The 20,920-nt window shown below is 50.0% G+C and overlaps 1 protein-coding gene across 20 annotated transcripts in view; it reads right to left on the reverse strand.

Moving 5' to 3' along the window:
* Positions 1-20,920, reverse strand: part of PTPRF (protein tyrosine phosphatase, receptor type F) — a 290,739-nt gene that overhangs the window by 23,939 nt on the left and 245,880 nt on the right. For 10 of the 20 annotated variants that reach the window (XM_017743495.1, XM_017743490.1, XM_017743486.1 and 7 more), the window contains 8 exons: positions 17,921-18,174; positions 17,146-17,236; positions 13,955-14,167; positions 10,763-10,917; positions 9,882-9,893; positions 7,436-7,551; positions 4,614-4,646; positions 1,602-1,699 (listed from right to left, as the gene is read on the reverse strand). In XM_017743495.1, coding sequence (XP_017598984.1) covers positions 1,602-1,699; positions 4,614-4,646; positions 7,436-7,551; positions 9,882-9,893; positions 10,763-10,917; positions 13,955-14,167; positions 17,146-17,236; positions 17,921-18,174 — 972 coding nt within the window. The remainder of the gene's footprint in view (positions 1-1,601; positions 1,700-4,613; positions 4,647-7,435; positions 7,552-9,881; positions 9,894-10,762; positions 10,918-13,954; positions 14,168-17,145; positions 17,237-17,920; positions 18,175-20,920) is intronic. The other 10 variants (XM_017743501.1, XM_017743496.1, XM_017743493.1 and 7 more) reach the window with 3 other exon arrangements.

Consider the following 20,920-nt stretch of genomic DNA (forward strand, 5'->3'; position numbering starts at 1 on the left):
CTGAATCCCACTGTGCAGCAGAGCCACAGCCTGCCTGTAGCAGAGTGGACAGCCCTGCTTAACATTTCAGTTGGACTGGTAGCAAAAAGCCCAAGGCAGACAGATATGATTGCACACTTTGGCTCCACTGGCAGGACATACATGAACACACAGGTAACTTGCAAGGGAAGCACATTATTCCTTTCAACATTTCCCAAGTCGCAGTGTAATGCTGTAGCTCATCTCTCTGATTCAGACACTGAATGCAGAGGGATGCCAAAGCCCTCCACTTGGCATCCCAAAGCAACAAACAGCTCTGTGCCTTCCTCAGACACACACAGCACACCCTTTTAACTAGCTGGAATTTGTCCCTTACCTTCTCAACATAGAGATCTACTTTCCCTTTCCTGGCATATATAATCCTACCTCGTGGGCAAATGCTCTGATCTCATCTCATAAATCAGTGTAGGTATGGTGCAGGAAGGGGTGGCCACAGGCACAGGCAGATAACAATTCAAACAAAAGTGGTAACACATGCAAAGAACACTTCCCAAATTTATTCCCTCTTTAATACTAGTGGGGGGTTTATTTATAAGTCCCCTGCAGCTCGAGAGGGCTCTGCACATAAGCACAGCAAAACATCATCCTGCCATTGCTGCTCTCATGGCTGCAGAGGAACTTTTCTCAATTTTAAACAGCAGTAACCTAATCACACAGCCTGAAGAATGCCAAAAAAGGTGAGGCAGCCCTCAGGTAGGTCAGCGCCTTCCGCTCCACATGTGCACCCCCTTGGCAAGTTGTTCTCAGGGGAGGACAGGGCTGGAGGGGGTTGGGCTGGGAGAGGCGCAGTGCAGGGTGGAGGGGTTCATGAAACACCCAGCACATGCCTGTGTGTGCAAGCAAAGGCAGCATCAGTGGTGTACGCAGACAGCACCTACCCAGGGGCTCCACCAGAGATGCAGATAAGGGTGAGAGCACGATCCAGAAGTGCAGGCAAGTTTGCAGCTCATGACTGCAGGTCACAGGCAGAGAGAGCTCTGTGCAGGGAGGGGAGCTTGGACTACTCCAGGGCAGTGGAACAGCACTGATGCTGAATGGCACAGGCTAATGCCAGCACAGTCCAGGGGGAGATTAGATGGGGAAATCAGGAATGAAAACTCAAAAAGGCATGTTTGTTGGCATCAGAGGATGGCATGGAAAGCAAAGCTTTGAACAAAGATGGAACTGAATGGGCACAGGATACTGCAGACCGAAATACCTCAGCCAACCTGGATGGAGTGCAGCCTTCAAAGAGCAGAACAAAGTAATCAGAGACAGTCCAGGTGGGCAGACACGAGCTCCCATTCATTCCTAAGACCATAACCATGGTGGCAGCATGGCAGGCTGCTGGACATTCTGCTGCAAGGCCTGCTCCCTGTACCAGCCATGCTTCAACTGCTCAAGGTGAGTTCCCACCGCTCTGGGGCTGGCAGGGAGTGCTGGCAGGCTCTCAGGCCTGGTGTGGGGCCTGCCCAGGTGGTGCTGCTGCAGGGGAGGCACAGCTCAGCTTTCCCCAGGCCCCCTCTGCTGGGGTCCTGGCCAGCATTACCCTGCCCTGCTGCCCGTCCCGCTCTCAGGCTCACCTCATACTCCTGGGAGAACTTCAGCCCATCGTTGGCCTTGAGCCGGTCGATGTTGTCGGAGAGGTCGCTCACAGGGATGGGGGGGTGGTCACGCATGCCTGCAAGCGAGACAAGGAGGGAGGAGGGAAAGGAGAATGGTTACGGCTCTGCATGGCCAAGGAAGGCTCAGCAAGAGCATGTGCACAGCAAACCCAAGAGGTGGGTGCAAGGTGGACACGTGTGAGGATGTGAAGCGCCGGGCGGGATGGATGGGAAGCCGACGAGCTCACACGGCATGCGGCACACACTCCCGGGGCACGCGGGGCGGCGAACAGAACACAAAGGTGATGTGCAGAATGTGCATGACCGGGTGAGCATGCTCGGACAGTACAGCCACCGGGCACACAGAGCAGGCCACGCAGCGGGCAGGGGCTCGGCCAGCCCCTGGCAGGAACAGGCCAAAGATACGCTGTCACTGTGCTTCCTGGGCTCCCGCATGGGCTGAAGTTGAACACACTGATCCTCTGGTGCTCTCACTGCCAAGGGCTGAGGCTGATCCTCTTGCTTACCCCTAACAATGGCATCAGCCACAAAGAAACTCTGCAAACCTGCAGCGAAACCTCTGCAGTGCATGTGCACAGCTTTTTGCGTAGGCAGATGCTGTCCCAGTCCCCAGGGCGTTAGAGAAAGAGGAGAAGGGCCCCACAGAAGAATGGCTGATCCCCTGGTAGGACAGTGCACAACGTTGTGACAGCTAACGAGCAGCTCTGCCCACAGCTGCATAACTCTTCAGTGATGCTCCAGAGGCAGAGCCCGCTCCAGGGCCCAAAATTCAGCTCCTCTGGGCTGGCTTGTGCAAGGCACCATGTGTAGCGATGTGCCCTCCAGCAGCTTCTGGGAGGCTGCTGCGAGTTGGGATGCAGCTCAAGCCATGGCAGAAGTCTTACCCTGGCTAAAAGCAGGGTTGCAACATTATGGCTCATCCTGGGCACAGCTGAAGCCCTGCTCAGGAGAAAGGCCCAAAGGAGGGGATCCCACAGGGGACAGGTACTGTGGGCGTGTGCATATGGGATTGGGAAGACCCCCTCCTGGGACCCTGGGATTCAGAGCTTGACTATCACAGCCGCCTTCTCTGATGCTGAGATGTTGAACTGGCAGGAATGTGATTGTGAAACATCTCATCCAAATCCCAAGGCTCGTGACTCCAGCGGCAGCTCTGTGGGTTTCCCAGAAACCCCACATGGGTAATGATGATTATTAATAGGCTGAAGCTGTTGACTCACACCCAGGGAGACAGGCTGGAGCACAGCCAGAAGCTTCTCAATAGCTCGGGAGGCTGAACACTGCCACAGATGGCAGTGATGGGCCACTGAGGTGATGGAGCAGTCCCCAGGCTGGGTACACACATTTTACACAGTGGTGACAAGTCACAAGGTGATAACATGGAAATGTTACACCTCAGACCTCTGCACAAAACGTCTGACATCACTGCACACAGGCAAGACCCAATCCAACACACACTTGTCCTGCCATCGCTTGGCAATGCAGAACTATCCACGGATGGCCTGAGAACACATGGACAGGTGGAGAAGGAAATATCCCTATTCTGCCTTATGCTGAGGTCCTCCTGCAAATGGTCCTCTGTTTGCCACTTCACCCATCAGGATCCCTGAGATGGCTGAGCAGGCCCTCAAAGGGACAAAGATGATGCTGATTTCGGCACAATTTCCTCACTTGTGCCAGAACTCTGAGGCTGTAGCTCAGGAGCAATCTTTGCAGAGCTGTCACTGATGAGCAACTGAATGATGAGAACAGTGTGGGGCCAAGGCAGAAGTGTGGGGCTGGAAGAAGAGAGAGACTGGAACACAGCGACAGTATGTGCTTCTTCCACGGTTATGTACTAAGTAAAGCAGAGCTGTGGACCACAGCAGAGCTGCAGACCCTTATCTCTGCTGAGAAATACAAGGTGGTCTCTCCAAACTTGTGTTTTGCCAGCCAGAGAAGTGCTGCAGCAACAAAAGAGTTGCAAGAGTAGGCGGGGAAAAAGAGGTAATTGGAATCCCATTATGGTGAACCCAGAGAAACAGCCACTGACAGTGCAGGGCAAGACAGAGATTTGTATACACTGCCAGGACTTCCACAAGCTCTTCCAATTGCTCTGGTAAGAGGACAGTGAACTCACCACCAGGCTAGAAGAGCTCAGAGGTCTCACAACGCCTGCAGGGACACACACTGCAAAGCCCTTGGCTCTGCTCCCAGGGGAAGTATTTATCCTACATACTTCTCCCATTCCTGTGTGCATACGCAGATGTCTTGAACACCCCAGAGTAAGGCAGTCACACTTTTATGGTTGTTTGAGGATGAACTTGAAGCTCAGAAGACAAGTGATAAGGGGGCACTTTTATCTTCAGGTTGGTAGTGCTCCATCCAAGCTGCTAGCGCAGTAAGTGCCTCCTTTGTGCCTGGGATTCTGGTACCAACACTGCCAAGCAGACCAACTGCAGACAGTCTAGAGACCATCATGTGTTCTGCCTAAGTCTATGACAGAGGTGACCCAGCTTAGGGAAACCAGTTTTCCTGAGGTAGGAAGAGAGTGTGTTCAACCACTGAAGAGCACCCTTCAATTTGTCCATTTGGGGTTTTTAGCTGCTCACTCCCTCCAGAATGGCCAAGGTTATCAGTCCCCACGCAGGGCCACCTGCAGGCCTGGCACCATGGCAGAGCTTGGCATACCACTCTGAGGAGGTAGGAGGCCTGAGGACAGGTGAGGGGCTGCTGCAGAAGCCTCCTGGCAGCCCATCACTCAGGACCTTCCCTTCTGCACTGTGCTGTGGTGAGCTGCTGTAGTGCCGTGCGAGCAGTACTGAGCCTGGCCCCACACATCATGTCAGAAAGTGAAATCACTGCCATTTTACAGTCTGCTGTGAGTGAAGGTGATCTTCATGACATTGAAACAAAAAATACAGAGACGAGAGAGAAAGGGAAAGAAAAAGCAAAAGGTGTCAAAAGATAAAAACAGGAGTTAAAACTAACTTGAGATATTCGGGCAACAGGGGACACTGGCACCTGCAAAGAAAAGAAACGGGGCAAGAACAGAAATCCCATTAGCCTTTAGTCATCATCGCAGAGGTTCAGAGATGGAAAGACAACGAGATGAAGATGAAAAGGGAAGCATCATATGCCACAGCACTGGGAGCTTCCCTCCTGCACAGGACCGATTGCCTGGCCCTGGGGGCTGCTCTGCAACTGGCTGTTACACAGCAGGCTGTTGGCTCTGGCCAGTGCCATCCGCTGACACTGGCAAACACGTGGAGCTGGAGCTACTTGCAAGGGAGGGAGTTCACAGGCCTTCATGTGACACCAAGAGCTACGTTTCTCACTGCACACCACTGGCCACAGCCCCATGCCCCAGGGAAGCCTGCAAGGGCCAGTGGATGGCAGGTACAGTGGGCAACTGTGCTGCTCGGTGGCCAGGGGAACTGCACGCAGCCCCAGCCACCTCTGCTCAGTGTCCCTGAGCCTCCAGCTCGCTCACAGCTCATCAGCAACACAACTCAGTCCCACTTCATGGTACTGGGACACTGCCGGGTCCTGTATCCTCTCAGTGACTTGGCACAGCAGTACGTTAGTACAGGGAGGCCAACAGGGGGGAATAACCCTTGTCTGAAGTAAAAAACACAAAAATGAGAAAGCTTAATATTTAATAACAGTAGACCAATTAATTATGCATTAAACAAGTTTTCCCTGCTCAGCAAGCTGCAGCAGGGAGACCAACTACCAGGGCTGGTGGCCAGCACCTCTTGTCAATGCATCCTCACAGCACTGCCTTGACCTCCGTCAGGTGATGGGGTAACAGCTTGGGCCCACTGGGCTTGGTGGATTTCATGCACCTCATTAACGAGGACAAGCTCGTCAGGAGCTGGAACAGTCACTTCAAGCTGCACAACACCCGCTTCTGCCCCTCAGAGACTCACATGGGATGCAGTGGGGAAAAGGGGAGGAGGACACAGTGCTGTCTTTTGGTAGGGGAGCATTCTCTAGCAGTATCCCAGGGTCCAGTTGCTGTCTCAAGTGAACTGGGAACTTTGGCTTGGTTTTGTCTCTCCAGAAAGCCCTGCAAGCTTACCAAATGAGCAGCATCTTTGGCTTATCCTTACTCACGGACAGGAAAAGAAAATTTCCTGGTCCCCTGTCTCTCTGATGGCAGCTCTTGAACCTTGCTACAGGTCTAGCAAGGGACATCCTTGTTCCAAACACCCTGACTTCTCTGAAGATGGGAGCAGACACAAGCCCAACTTGTCACAATTCTCCACGCAATGCAAACCACAAGCATGCAGCAAAGATGGCTTTTGTGCCCGCATGGAGACATGTCACAGAGGCCTGTCCCCATGCACAGCTGTCCTGGAGAAGCCCTGTTTAACACTGTGCTCCTCCTCAAGAAGCTGCATGCTGCTGCTGACTGCGTGTGACCCCTCCCTAGTGCTGCTCCTGGTGACCTGCCTGTCGAGATGTTCTTCCTCTGACACGTGCCTCCCTTGCTCCCCACACCATTTTCCTCCCACACTGTGACACCATCCTGTGCTGTGGCCAATTAACGTACCAGCCTGCTGCTGCTGCTGCCCACGTGTGAGATCTGCCACTGGTCCTGCCTGGAAGACGCACTAACTACGGACCCCTGACAGCTGCCCTGGCACAGAAAAGGATGTGCTAGTGTAGTTCACCCCAGGTGTGAGCCAAACTGCTGTGAATGGCAACAGGAAAGGCTGTTCTTGCCCCGCCCCCCGCCAGACACAGCAGTTTTACATCAGGAAATGGCCCCTTCAAAACTCTCCTGTTAGATGAAAGCTCTTAGATGAATGAGCAGCAGGAGGAAAAGGAAAGTAGGTTACAGACCAGGAGGAGCTGCAAGTTAGAAGAGAACTGTATGTGCCTCATTTGCTGCTGAACTGCTCCCTCCATCACAAAAGCCCAAGTGCTCCCTCAGTTCGTCTAGGACTCGGACTCTGAAAGGCTCTGAACGAGTCAGGGCGAGCCTGTCTCTGATCACTACAATGACAGGTACTGTGCTTTCGGTGCCATCAGAGGCATGCAGACACAAAGCAGCAGCACAAGACCTTTCTGCAGTGTGAAGTACAGTTGCCTCCATGAGCTGGCAAAGCTACAGCCTGAGGCATCCCAGGCCAGTGAAAGCAGCATGCAGAGAATGGCTTTTACTGAACTATCATCCTCTGCACTGACACCACCATGACCAGTAGAGTCCTTCAGTGGGCCACAACACTGGCTGGAGAGCACTATAGTCTGCAGGTAGCTCTTCTCTTGACCCTTAGCTGAGCAGAGCAGGAGAGTCAGCACACCAAAGATCCAAGAATGAAGCTGCTGGGACATCCTCAGCAGTGTAAGAGCTCTGTATACCTCCTGACTGCCCCAAATGCAGCCCATGTGGCCAACACTGCACCAGTTGTGCTCAGCACTGAAGCCCAGCCCGGGTGAAGCCAGTGCAGCACCCAGGAGCATCCCAGGTGTGGACACTCCCAACCGTGTGGAGGCTCCTCCCAGCTCAGGACAACTGCAATGAGCTTCACACCATGTCTGACACACACCACACAACAGGCCAGCCCCATCCAGGTTCCCCAGCCTCTTGGGCCTGCAGTGACAGGGCCAGGGAGAAGGATTTGCAACCCAGAGAGCAGACACCTGGACATCCTCGGTCTAAAGCCCACTCTGTGTCACTGTGACTGAGAAGGTGTGGATCTCCTGGAGGGTGGGAAGGCTGCAACTCGACCTCTGGCATGGGGACATACATGGAGAGGGGGAACTGGAGGAGGCAGGATTCAAGAGGATGAGCTGCTCCTTACCTGGAGTCTGGTAGTTGAGCCGCCTCATCTCAACTGGGTCAGACGAGTGGGCCAAGAGTGAGTCCTTCAGGCCAATGGAGTGTTCATCCTTGGAAGAGGGGGAATGTGCCCTTTTCCTGTGGACAGACAGGGCAGAGACAAGCAGGTGAGTTCTGGCAGACTGGCATGAATCACCCTGGGAAGGAGTCTGGGTCCCTGTGTCCCAGATACCCAGGTCTACCCCAGGCTCCCTGGGGCTCTGGGTAAGTCACATCGTCTTCTGTGCCACCAATTTCCCATCTGTGAAACAGGAAAGATTATATGTAAGAGATGTCAGATGTTTGATTAGTGAGGCAGTTTTGAAATGTGGTATTCTGCATAGTATTTATTAGAGAAAATGCAGATAGATGCAAGATGCTGTTTCCTCTTACTGTCTCTAGGAACTATTTCCTGTAGTGGAAGGATATAATAAAATTTTTTTTCAAGTATTAGAAATATTTAAATATAGAATGCTGTAATATAATAGTGTAAAGGCTCTTCAGGGTGTGTTTTATTGGGCCATTAATACATGTCTTGAATGGTTGAAGGCACCCAAGGCGTGTATTAATGGAACAATAAAATACAATGTTGTCTCTTCATGCTATATTTATGCCTAAAGCGATGCCACCACCTCAGGCTCTTGCTGGAATTCACAGGCAAAGCAGGGACAGATCCAATCAAAAAGTGGACAAGTGAATATTAGGGAAAATCTAATACTGCAAGAAGAGTTTCTAGTGAATCTCTAGGTCCCACTTCTAGCTCTAGATTACAAATATGGCAGATACACCCAAGGGGTGGAGAAGGGTGTTGGGCAGGAGCAGCACAGCAGTTCTCTCTTCTGAGCCTGTGCTGACCTTGGCACATGGCCAGTGCCCTGAGCATGCAGGAACACACAGAGACTTTGTCTTTTGGCTACAGCCCCCAAATGGATTCTGGCTGAACCCCTCTGCTGGCCTGATGTTTCCTGGAAGAGAGGGAGCTGCAGCACTGCTGCTCTACATGAGTGCTAGCACATTTACCAGCCTGCAAATGGCAACAGTCAGTCTCTGCTTTGGACCTCCTTGTGAAGCACTGGGAAGCACACTGAAGGGCTGCCAGGTTCTGCACTAAGGCCACTGCATCCCTGGATGGTGGTGACCCTGAGCCATGTGTGATTGCAAATGCTCTCACAGGCACAGGGAACTTTCACTTCCATCAGAGACTGGGCATGCTGGGCTGCCACTAATGAGAAGCATTTAGAGAAAATTTAGTGCCTAAATCATGAGCGAAACCTGCGTGTGTTCCTTGTGTGGCCCAGCCTGTGAGCAAGCTCCACCTGCAGCCCGAGGCTGCCGCAAACACCAGAGTTGTTCAACGGGGAGAACCAGTTTGAGAGTCTTACACTACTCTGAGGCATCTCAACATCTCAGAAGCCTTCCAACTGCCTGGACCAAGACAAAAGAGCTGAAGGACTGAGAGTATTGATAGAAAAAAGCAGAACACACAGCAAACAAATAAAGCTCCTATCAGGAGCACAGCAGGATGTGCAATGTGCTACGGATGTACCAGTCCCTGAGCCCTCAAGCAAAGTGGGACAGCTTTTCTGGGGAATGGGCACAGCACATAATAAAATTCTGTCTCTGTCTCATTAGCCCAGTCAGGGCAACTGCTAAACCATCCTCCAGATCCCAAGCCATCCACTGCTGCTCAGCTTCAATTCATTCCCATTGTAGACATGCCATTGTGAATATGACACACAGAAACCTTTGGGAGAAAATGCCTCCACAGAGAGGCCACACAGACAAAACCACAGCATCATTCTGAGCACACAGGTGGTGCTAGAAGAGGATATGCTGCTCCTCCTTAGGCTAGGATGCAGCAGGGACATGTATGTCAGGTCTGGGCACTGCAGGCCAGTGCTGCCTGGGGCTCCACCCCCACGACTCTGGGACAAAGCAAAGCTAAGGCAAGGTGGCAATACCTTCCATGGGGCCCTGGTACAGAAATCCCCTCTGATGCCATTTTCTCTCATTAAAGACCAACAAACATGTTTCTTACAGTTGCCCAGTATTCCTTCAAAGCTTCCTCATTAGAGACTGCAAGAATCCACCTGCATTCTTGAGGGAACAGCTCTCAGTCTGAAGTGACTGAGAAACCAAAGGAACCCCTATAACTGCCGTTATTATTGTGGTTTTTTTGATTTTTAATTTAATTGCAAAAGCAACCTGGGAAGTCTTTATGTTGGAACTTCTCCCTGAGAGCTGTGAGAGGCTGACAACTGCTAGGAGGCTGATACCTTTGAGGAAACAAAGTCTTTATAAACTCCTAGGGCTGGCATGCTCCACACTCCCAAAAACAAAGATGCCCCTTAGTAGCTTCAGGCTTGATTTTTAAAAAGGGAAATAGACTTGAAATTTTAGCAAAACAAAAAGATAAAATGGATTCATACCTTTCTTGCTTACTAGATCCAGGGAAAAGCAGGAACAGAAGAAAGGAGATGATCACTCACACAGAAAAGGCATTGACTGCACATGCACAACAGAACTCCATTTAATCACACAACGAAGGCAGCTCCCTTCCCCAGCTAGAGAAATATATGTAAATAGAGAGCCCAGAAGGAGCAGAACCTCAGAGCTGAGCTGACAGAGGATGACCTACTGTAATTGAACAGGCTACATGAACACATGCAAATGCAACCTGTGCTCCTCCAGAGGACTAACAATCATCTCACGCTACACTTACAACTGGAGCAGGTCTGCTCTGCGAGGCAAAAGGAGGTGTCTGCTCCCACAGGGAGCACAGTGTGTTGGTGGTTCTGATCCAGTAGTCAGGACTGAGAGGCCCCAAGAAGAAAGCTCCACTCTGATTTCAGCCTGTCACATCCATGCCCTGTTCTCACAACCAAGGTCATGTTCCTCAGTCAAAATTCGCAGGAGCAGGGGCAGCTGCCACAGACCAAGCAGGCAATTTCTATAGAGAACTAGTACTAGAGAAGTTCCCAAGGCTGCCAATCCAAGTTGTGTGACCAGAGAGCAGTCAGACTGGCTTTAGGGACAAAGCTGCTCTCCTCTGTCCCACTGCTCACCTGCTTCCAGAATCCACAGCAGCTGTGTCCTGGGGCTGATATTAACTACCTTCTGCATACCCAGCCCTTCTGCTCTCTTACACAGCAGCCTTCTGCTGTGCCAGGTAGAGACCTTCCTCCTCCCCATGACCACCAAGGACTGTCTGTCAGAGCACCCCATATCTGAAGGTTACAAGGAAGGTCTTGAAGGCGCCAGTGCCTCTAGTGCTCATGCCATAACTGCCACATCCCAGCTTAGATCTCACCTTTTGAAGAGAAGTATGGCAATGACAATGATGATGATTAATATCACAGCCAGGACGGGTCCCATCACCCACAGCATCTCTGGTTCATCCTGCTGCTTTGCTGAAGCCACTTCCATCACGATCTCATCTGAGTAGGGGCTGGCTGCATATCTCTTCTGAACAGCACAGGCAGGAGAGGGAGAGAAAAGCAAGCATCCATTATGCTAAAGCAACAGCTACATCCCTGAAATGCTGAGGTTTCCCCTTGCTTCTGGCTAGCAGAGAGTGGTCATGCTTCTCAAACCCCAGCAACACACCATGAGATAACTCCCTCCCATGCCATCTGCGGAGGTCATGCTGTGGCAACAGTTTCTGCCTGGTGTGAAACATTCTGGGTGCCAGCAACTTTGCTGGTGTGAAACACTTCCAGTGCCAGCGACTTCATGGCTGACAAACCTGACCTGGAGGTGCCAAACTGGAGCAACCCAGCTAAGAGCCACTCGCCAGCCCTGGATTCTCTTGGAGCCAAATCACCACCTTTTGAATCCCAACCAATTGCACAATGGGGCTGGCTGATGATTCCTAAGTGGTTTACAATACCTGCTGTGCTGATACCAACATATCTCTTCAGGATAGAGTTATATTAGGAAAACCCCTGCTGGGTGAGGCAGGCTTTCTTAAAGGAATGAAATGACAGGAACATTTTCTACCTGATGTCTCTGATAAACATCTTAGAAAGAGGCTCGTTCTTACAGGTTCCTTTTCTTCCTGCAATCTACCAGCCCAGTGATTTATAACCTGAAGGGACAGCTTTCTAGCCCCACCAGCTAGACAGAATCAGCAGAGACCCAAACCCTTCCTGCAGAAGAATGACACTGCACCTTGTGCTCTGCTGCTGTTGCTAAGGCTTATGGAGCTATGTTGCACCTTCACAGCTCAGTGTTGCTGGGTCAGAAGGGTTAAATGCTGCAAAAACAAATCCTTTCCCACTATTAGAGAGGGCCAGAGCTGTATCAGTTCCGTGCCTGTGGCTTTTGAGCAGCACCTGCTGCCATGCATTAAGAAGTCAGAAAGCTCTGCTCCTGCCATAGAAGTTTCGGTCACAGAAGAGGTGCCTGTGGATCTATAAATCTCTTGCTTTAAGGTTGGCGTTTAAACATGCACTTCATGTCTTCACATATGTGAGGAGAAGAAAGGGAAAAATCAAGCCTGCTGGTGTCACACAAACGCGTATCTTGATCTACTCTCACAAGTGCCCTGGATCCCAGCCAGGCTGGTTTCAAGCATGTATGGAGTACAGAAAATGCTCTTATCTGGGACATCCTTCTTGCAACACGCACTAGTTCAGCATCCTAGTTGCTCTCCTCCGATTTATCAGCAGAGGTGCCACTGTCTGGGATAGAAGCATGGGGGGTGGTTGCTACTTTGTGAAACCTTTCAGGCCTACAAGACCATCTTTCAATAACTGAAATAGCTACCAGCTCCTGGTTTAATTCTGTTCCTAGAAGTCTGCACAGGACCACTGCAACCCATCAGCCTGTTCCTATACCCTGTCTCCAGTTCAAACAACAGGGCAGGGAGCCAGCTACAGCTTGAGCATGGCACAGACAAGAAAGCTTGAGACTCCCCTTTCTGTGGGCAAGTGGCTACTCTGAGAAAAGCAAAAAGGCTTTGCCTGCGACTCCCCAGGAAGGTCAAGGTGCATTGGTGGTGGGGGAGGGAAGGAGCACATGCTGATGTGTGCAGCATGGAAATGCGTGACCTTCTCCAAAGCTTTGAGCAAGGAGCAAAGATTCTTATTTTTTCAGACACACTTTGGAGGAGTCGCCTTGCAAGGGAAGTCAGATGTAGAAGAGATCAGAAGGACTGTTATCTCAGTGGCATTTCCAAAGGCAGACTGCGAGGTGCAGGTGCCCCTGCTCCCAGAGACAGTGTTTCAACCACATTCCCTCTGCCTTTGAAGAAGAGCAATGTTCTGCTCTCTTGCTGACACTAGAGACACAGAAAGCAATTTCAGAGGAGCTGGGTGGCGGAGACAGTGCACAGCCTTGGACAGAATGCCTCATGCTCCAAATGAAAGTAGATGCGATGCAGCAGGGGATGCAGGAAGGTGGCCTGTAGGAGCAGGGTATATAGGAGGTTTGTAGGAGCATTGCTGCTGGCTGGTGGCTTACTAGAGGGCTGTGGCAGGTCTATGCTAGTGAGGAGATGATGATTATAGTTGGGATCAACTAGTTACGGTCACCTCTCTTAAAAGGGATTGTCAGGATAGTGCATCTCAAGGCCTCTGGATTACCTTGTTCTTAATCTGTGACTCTCCTTCCCTCACTGGTGTGCAGTGCCATAAGAACACGTGAGCTGGATGAGTAATGAAGAACTCGACCAGCCCTAATGAGCCACTACAAGCAAATGAGGCTGAGGAAGGAAGCCACAGCTTGGAAGCCAACCAAAGGATTCGGTGCACCTCCATTATTTCCATTATTTACACACTGGCCGCTGCTACTGCTGCTGCCACCACCACTCCTGCCCTGGGTTTACAGCTGGACATTGATGCCCAGGTCTTGCTGTGCTGCTCCCTGCTTATTGCATCAGCCTTTCCTGTGCCCAGGACCTGTGTGCTGCCGGCTTGTAGCAGGGATATGTGCAGGAGCAAAAATCCCTACACAGCAGGCAAGTGTGCACCTTTGCCCTGCTGATAATCCACTGCGATGGGAGGCAGGTTTGCTTCTCCAGATGTCATCTGAAGTGAGATTCTGGGCAGAGAAGGGCCTGTGAGAGCAGCTTTGCAGGGGAAACATCCTGTTCACTTCAGAGTCTCAGCAGTCGCCGTGCAGGGTAGGATTTCATGGACTGTTTTCTACAGACACTTACTTGAACCAAAGCAGAATGAGAACCCATCCCAACCGTGTGCCAAGTTCTGCTCTGAGAACAGCCCAGCCAGCCACAACTGAGCTTGTGCAGGACGTGTGTGTTGACACTGTCCTCCACTCTCATCTGTTATGTGGAACACATGGTGCCATTTCCCTCCAAAAACACCATTTATCAAATCAATTCCCACAGCCGCCTCAGCTTGTTCAGGCCCGCGACGCAGCCTCTCTCCTCCCTTCACAGAAAACTCTGTCATCCCAGCTTGCAGCAATTGCTCACCCTGCCTGCACTGAGCCCACCTCAGCTCTGCCAGGACAGGCTGTGCCCCCCACAGAAAGTCCTTACCGTGTCCCCATCCTCCAGTGAGGCCAGCACAAAGCAGCGATAGCTCAGGTCTTGAGACAGAGGCTTGTTGTAGAAACCTTTGTAGTTCTTCTCATCCCCCAGGGTGAAGGTCTCAGGCAGCACATCCACTTGAGCAGCAATGTAGGGCTTGAGTCTGTCTGCCTGGCGTCGCTGCCGCCTGCTCTGACTCCCTTGGCTTATGGCCTCCAGCAGCTGGGGACAAACAAGGTGCATCACTATTGCTGACAGCATGACACTGCCTTATGCTGTCACCTTACTGGCTGTAGCACTCAGCAGGGGTGAGGGGAAGGGGGGAGAAGATAACTGGGTTTGATTTGTATGTGGTAGTACTAAGAAACCAGAGGCAAGTATCACCCATTTAGGCATTGCTGGGGCATCTGTCTACCGACCCTCCCTGCAAGAACCTCCACTAGGATCTCAACTTTGGAAACATCCTGAGTCCTGGGAAGCTAACATGGTGCATGTTAGGGCTGAGACAGCCTGGCTGTGACTGTCCCCCTGAGTTATGTATCCCAATGGGCTGTGAGAGAACCAAGCCATGTTCTGTGGCCTAAATACTGGTCTGGACAGCAACTCGCACTCTCTACGGACACTGGATGTGAATTACAGCTGATGCTGATGTTTAGGGAAAAAGTGACCTTTGCTGTGTCCTTCCCTTCTGTCAGTGCCTCTGTAGCTCACCTGCTGCTGTGTTGCAGGCAGAGCTTTGTGTAAACCACACAGAATGCTAACACACTTCATGGGATGTTCAGAGTAAAAATGGCAAATTTCATAGTCACAAATTCATGAAAAAGGATATCAAAGCACAAAAATCCAATTGCACTGCTAAAAGTGACTCTCAAATGTTTAAAGAGATTTTTTCCAATTAATAAAAATGAATAATAAGTTTGGAAGATAAATTCTAACTCAAAATGAAGAAGGAGGCATGAAATACATTTCATACAGAAATGTATCAGTGCAATATTGTCAAGGCAGACAGGGAACATCAGAGGGCTAGGGACAGTGATGTACACACAAAGTCACACTGCTGAGCTGAGTCCTCCCTAAGGATTAAAAGCTGGGTAAGAAAACCCTCACTCTTTCAAAAAAAAGCGTTCTTACCACTTGACAATCCATCCTTGTCCTCTTATCAATACTCACATAGAAGTAATTTAGAAAAGCTACAGCTTGTCCTTATAGTATCACCAGAAAAAAAGGAAAAAAAGGAGGCTGGAAAAATCTGAGTTTCACAAATGTCATTGTAATCCCAAGGGGAAAAAGCAGAAAGATAGTTCTTGGAGTTGGAGTGTGGAGTTTGCTTCCTACACCCATCTCTTGCATCTGGCTGAGATTACAGCTGAGCTCTTTGAGGCAGAAAACGCAGCTCTGTGTGCATGGACACAAAACCACAGGGCTCCAGTTGTGGTTAAGGTTGCTGGAGGCTTCTGCCACTTACACATGTAATACAGCAAAAGACTGCAAAAAAAACCTGCTAGGCCTGCAAAGTTCAGATCCTAAAAAATTAGAAAATTAATATTGCCTGTGCAAAATTAATTCAGCTGTCTTATGTACGTGCATTGTGCTGCACCCTTGACTGCATAGTCACAGACTATCTTTTTTGTAAGCCCCCTGCTTTGTTCAATACACAGGACAGACAGTGCTTAATCAAAGAGCAGATATTCCGTATTTTGTTTTCTTCTTTGCATTATGCAGCCTGAGGCCTTGTTTATTGCTTACTATTCAAATCCAGCTCTGAAGACAAAATTAATAATTTCCTCATGGGCTTTTCTATGGTGCTGATCACTGTACTATTACAAGTGCTTCACAAACATTAATGATCTGATCTTCCAAACACCCATATGAGTCAAGATAAAAGCGATTATCCCAATTGTACAGATGGAGAACAGGAACACTGCAACATTAATGTAAAATATGTCCACTAAATTTGAATGTCAAAGTGAAAAGACATCAGCTTGTTTTGTTTTTCAAGAAAACTTAGTATTTTCTTTATAGCACTGACTCTGTATCTAGTTCCTATTGACTTTCTCTGCAGCTGGGGATGCTTAGGCTTTGCAAATGAGAGCTCCAGGATCTCAAATGGAGTACTTTAAAAAATCACAATATACAAGACACTGGCTGCTGATGAAAATTTTGGCTTAAATCATTTGCCTGAGGCTAGATGAGACAGAGACAGAAACTAATTCCTTCGATAGCTTTCAACCACCTAAAGCTGAAAACCAAAGCAACCTTCCTCATCCTGGTCTTCTTTTTCTTGTGACATCTGTGATGCTGAAAACTTCTGCAATGAAAAGATGCAGGAGACCTGTGGGTGATGGTTCTCCATCACACAACTGTGCTTCATTTGCAGAACAGAAGCACCAATAGACATTGTGGAGCTGGGACCTCATGGAAAAGACTGTGCCATCATGTAAATAAAGCCAAGGGCTGAGTTACAGCTTCTAACAGTTTGTCATTTCTGAGTGCTTGAAGATTGCAACTTTGTTCTCTTAATGGATCTTTCTGTGCTTGATTTCTTGGAGATTTTCCTTTATACTCTGGGGGTGGCAGTGTGTGTGGGGAAGAAAGTCCTCATGGGGGAGTCTCCTGACACCTGCACGTGTTCCATGCTTCGGGTGTCAGAGCACTCCTGCACAGGACAAGCTGCATCTTGGGGTAATGGCTGGTGAATGCTCAAAGCTTTTAAAAAGCAAGTGTGAAGGGAGCTTCGCAGGTTTTGTTAGATACAAGAGTGAACTCTCTATCTACACTGCAGGCTTAGTCCTACCCAGAGAGTGAAAAGCCTCCTGACAAAGCAGCTTAATGAACTGAAACCAGTACTTTTCTCTCCTAGCTTGTTTTCAATATTAGCATGGTCATTTCATCTGAAAAAGGCTGCAAGGACTGTATGACCTGGGACAGGATCTGTCCTGGTCAGAGCTCTGAGACACTCAAGTGTGGACTCCTAAAGGGGCACATTCTGGGAAGTGGCTCCTCCCTAGCTTGACCCCAGCCTCCTTCCTACATGGTGTCACCAAGAAAGGCTGAGTGGGCACCCATCCCACAGCCTCCCACCTCTGATGTGCAGCCTGCACCTGTGTCATTGCATCCATCGTGCTGCCAGGAGGCCTGGGAAAAGTGTGCTGGGCTACTTGGGAATCACTTCCATGACAGCAGCTGCTACAGGTTCCTACCTGGTCCAGCTCCATCTCATCAGGTGTCCGCCACCGAGCAGTCAGGGTTCTGGTGCTCTGGTCTGCTGGCACAACCACGATGTAGTACCACCTGGGAAGGAAGGAAGTGTAAGCACGGGACCCTGAGCCACCTCTCTGGCAGGTCACCGAATAATGTGTGCCACATGCCTCAAGGGTGACCCACTCCTTTCCCTGCCTTTTAAGCAGCAAAAGGGCTCAATAAGGAAAAGGCTGGTTTTCCAGCTGCACCAGAGAAGAGAATACTGCCATTAGCACTCATTAGGATAATGAAGATCTACAGACTGTGTTCCAGAGGGTGGTGTAGGAGCTGTGAGAAGGACATTTATATAATCGGATTGTAGCAAGAACCTTGGGGGAATTGTGCTTCAGCACAAGGATACCACAGTAACGAATAAGACTTCCACGAACTCGCTTTTTTAATCTCCTTGAGGCTTTAGGCATTATTTATTTAAAGGATATTATACAGTGTCAGAGAAAGTCCCTCCTGATCCTCAACCGTATTTTTGCTGGTAGCATCTGGAATATACCCACCAGGGTGAGGGCAAACTGTCAGAGAATTGTCTTAATTTTATTACACATCAATATTTGCTCAGAAAGAGCCAGGAGAGTGATCCCATGTTATGGGTAAACGCCTGCCTCTGTACCACAGCCTGCTTGGAAATTCACTCCCAAGTTACAGAATCCATGGGTTGGCAGAAGTCTGCCCTTCCTTTCTCTCCCCACCCCACCTTCTCCACAAAGGCATGGCACCTACCGAACTGGCACAGTGGTCTGCACTTTGGGAAGAGTGAGAGTGAATTTTCCTTCCTGTATGTATTTGTTTGTGGCGATGGGTTTGCTTTGCAAGACATCAGGAGCAGTGCGGATTGAGACGAGGTGCTGGAGCCCTCCTGCACTGCTCCCACGGTTCATTAGCACAAAAGAATAGTCCGTGTCTGGCTGGAGGTCACTTATGAGTTTCTTCATCGAGTGGCCGTCCACCTCCACACTCTGGCTATTGTACAGAATCTGAAACAGGAAAAGGACATGTTCATGCAGCTGACAGCTGCTGCTGCAAACTCACACTCAAAATAGCAGTGCTAGAGATGACAGTTTGGCTCTGGGCCCTCCCTCAGGTGGTTTGGCTACTGTATGCTTTGTAAACAGCCATAAATCTTTAGCTAAAGAAGAGTAACCCCCAGCAGAGCATTGAGCTGTGCTCCTGTGCCTCGCAGTGATGGAGCAGAGACGGGTCATCTCAGCCCGGGTGGCCAGGGCCAGCGGTGAGGCTGGTGGTGCCACATGTGCTGCTTTTCAGCACCTACGTGGGGGAGGAATCCAGATGGCTGTGCTTTGCCCTCAAGTGGAGATGAATGGGTCTTTCTTTCTTGTCTCATGAGGCTTACAACACGGAATAGGCTGGTAGTGTAAAATCCCCTCTGCTTTAAATTGGTGTCACTCCCGTGTCTACCAGCTGACGCCTGGTTGGATGCTTAATGCAGATCATCCCCCTCCCAGCAAGGTGACTGGGGGGGTTACACGCCTCACCAATGATCTGACAAATCCAGCACAGGGCTCACAAATTGGTACCCAGAACGGCGGCTCTGCAGGTGTGACACCCTGTAGTCATGACAACAGATGCTGGTGCCATACAGCCATGGGCAGGAGGTCGGAGCTGCTTTTCCCTGCCGTGCCTGCAGCGAGGGGCTGTGGGCAGGGCAGAGCAGCGGGCGGCCAGGGCAGAGCAAAGCCCCCCATGCACAGCTTCCCCCTAGCAACATTTCTCAATGCCCTGCTGGAGATATGCAGGACCCCCACCTCCCCCCAGGCACAGCAGCCACGGGCACTGCTGGATTAGCTGCACCCAACAGCCCATCTGCCCTGGGAACCTCGATCCTGACCCTGCTGGAACAACTCCTTACCCCAAAACCCTGGGTGCTGCCTCTGCCAAGCAAAAACTCACACAGTTCCCGGAGACAGAGACAAATGGGGTGTAGATAGCCAGAGAGGCCATAGGTTGCATCCCAGCTGCGAAAAACCAGCATCTTTCTTTGCACCAGGTGACTGTCCTGCATGGCAGGGGAGTGCTGGATTCCTGACAGTGGTGCAGAGACACAGCATGCCAAAAACTGGCAGTGGCAGAGCTGGACCATGTTAAACCCTGGCAGCTACTCAGTGTTATAGGCAGAGACCACATGGTAAAATGTGCTTGTTCCAACAGTGGCCTTGAGAGACAGAGAAGACAGCTCTGTGGAAGACAAATTACTTGAAATAATTTTTCACCAGCTGAGCCCACCATTCAGGCTGATGCAGGCAGCAAGGGAGGAAACAAACTTTTCTTCAAGTCCCCTTTTCAGCAGGTGGCTGAAATCTACAGAAAGCTGCCAGCTTTCTAGGACAAGGGCAGCTGATAAACACTCCTCTAATGTTCAGTGTTGAAGCTGGAAGGAGAAGAGAGGCCCTGGAAAGAGATCTGAAGGACAGTGGAGCACAAGGACCTGGCTAGGCCTAGAACTTGCAGCTCAGCTTCTGTGTTATCCAAACAGCAATACCAACAGCATGCTTCAATCCTCTTCATGTCAGTTTGCATGGAGGTCAGGATAGGAAAGGAGCCTGAGCTTTTTTGCTGTTGAGAAAAAATTCCTAGCAGGTAACAGAGCAGCAGAGAGAAGCCAGCTATGGAGAAGAGATGAAATCAATCTCATTTGTTGATGTGCCTCAGTTTTCAGGAATGGACTGCAAAAGTAAGCACCAAGTAACTAAAGTAACAGAGGTTTGCAGGGACAAAGGCTCTGCTGCTGCTCCACATGTGGGAAAGGCTGTCAAAGGTAGCACAGTAGGACAGCCAGAGAGAATTGTTTTCTGTTGTGACTCCTCTTAATGATATTTTCTCCTGGGCTTTAATCCCTTTCTCCAAAGACATGTACAGCAGCTGAGTGCTAAAATGAGTGAAAAATCAAAATGAAGAAATGCTTCTTGCAGCACTGGAATATCAGATATATAGTTGCTCCGACACAGAAGTAGGCACACCAAAGGACTACTAGATTTCAAATCATCTTAGCAGCTTTGCTGTCTGGACCAGCACCACCCCTTGCAATGTCATTGCAATAGTACAGGTCCAGATATATCAGATGCCTGTAAGTCAGGGCGTGTCCTGAAGGAGCAGCCAGACCTCTCTTTCATGTGCTCCCACACAGATCTGAACAAAACCAAAATTCCAACATAAAGACCTATGCTGAAAGGATGAAAAGCTCACAGAGTTCTGCTGGCTCTTGGATAAGAGTTCTCATTATGAATTCTTCCCTAATAAAGGCATCACCAACTGCTTCTCAGTGTGCTCCAGGGAAGACACCAACCAACTGCCTGCACAAGAGCATGTGCTGGGGACAGAGCTATTTTACTAGAGCAAGAGGAGGCAGAAGAGGTGGTCAGGCATTTCAGTTCAGATTTTCCCTGCTTGCTCTGCACTGCAACTGGCCAGGACACAGCCTCTGATTCTGTGCTGACAACGGATGATGATTTTTATTGCCATGCACAGGAATTTGCACCCAAAGACAGTGAAATTGGTATTTGCAATGCTTTCCTGAAGCATTCTCTGCCATCCCTCCTTTTCACAGCTGCTGCAGCAGTTCTGTGTCCCTTTACCTGCCACAACACATTGTCTCCTCAAATGTTATGCACCATTAATTAAGGCCTCTACATAAACCTTACAATAATGTAAGGGCTCAGAAACAGTCATTCACGTGCAGCTGGAAGATGCCTGGAAGCTCAAGCA

This window comes from Corvus brachyrhynchos, unplaced genomic scaffold (assembly GCF_000691975.1).
Source record: "Corvus brachyrhynchos isolate BGI_N302 unplaced genomic scaffold, ASM69197v1 scaffold48, whole genome shotgun sequence".
Classification (NCBI taxonomy): domain Eukaryota; kingdom Metazoa; phylum Chordata; class Aves; order Passeriformes; family Corvidae; genus Corvus; species Corvus brachyrhynchos.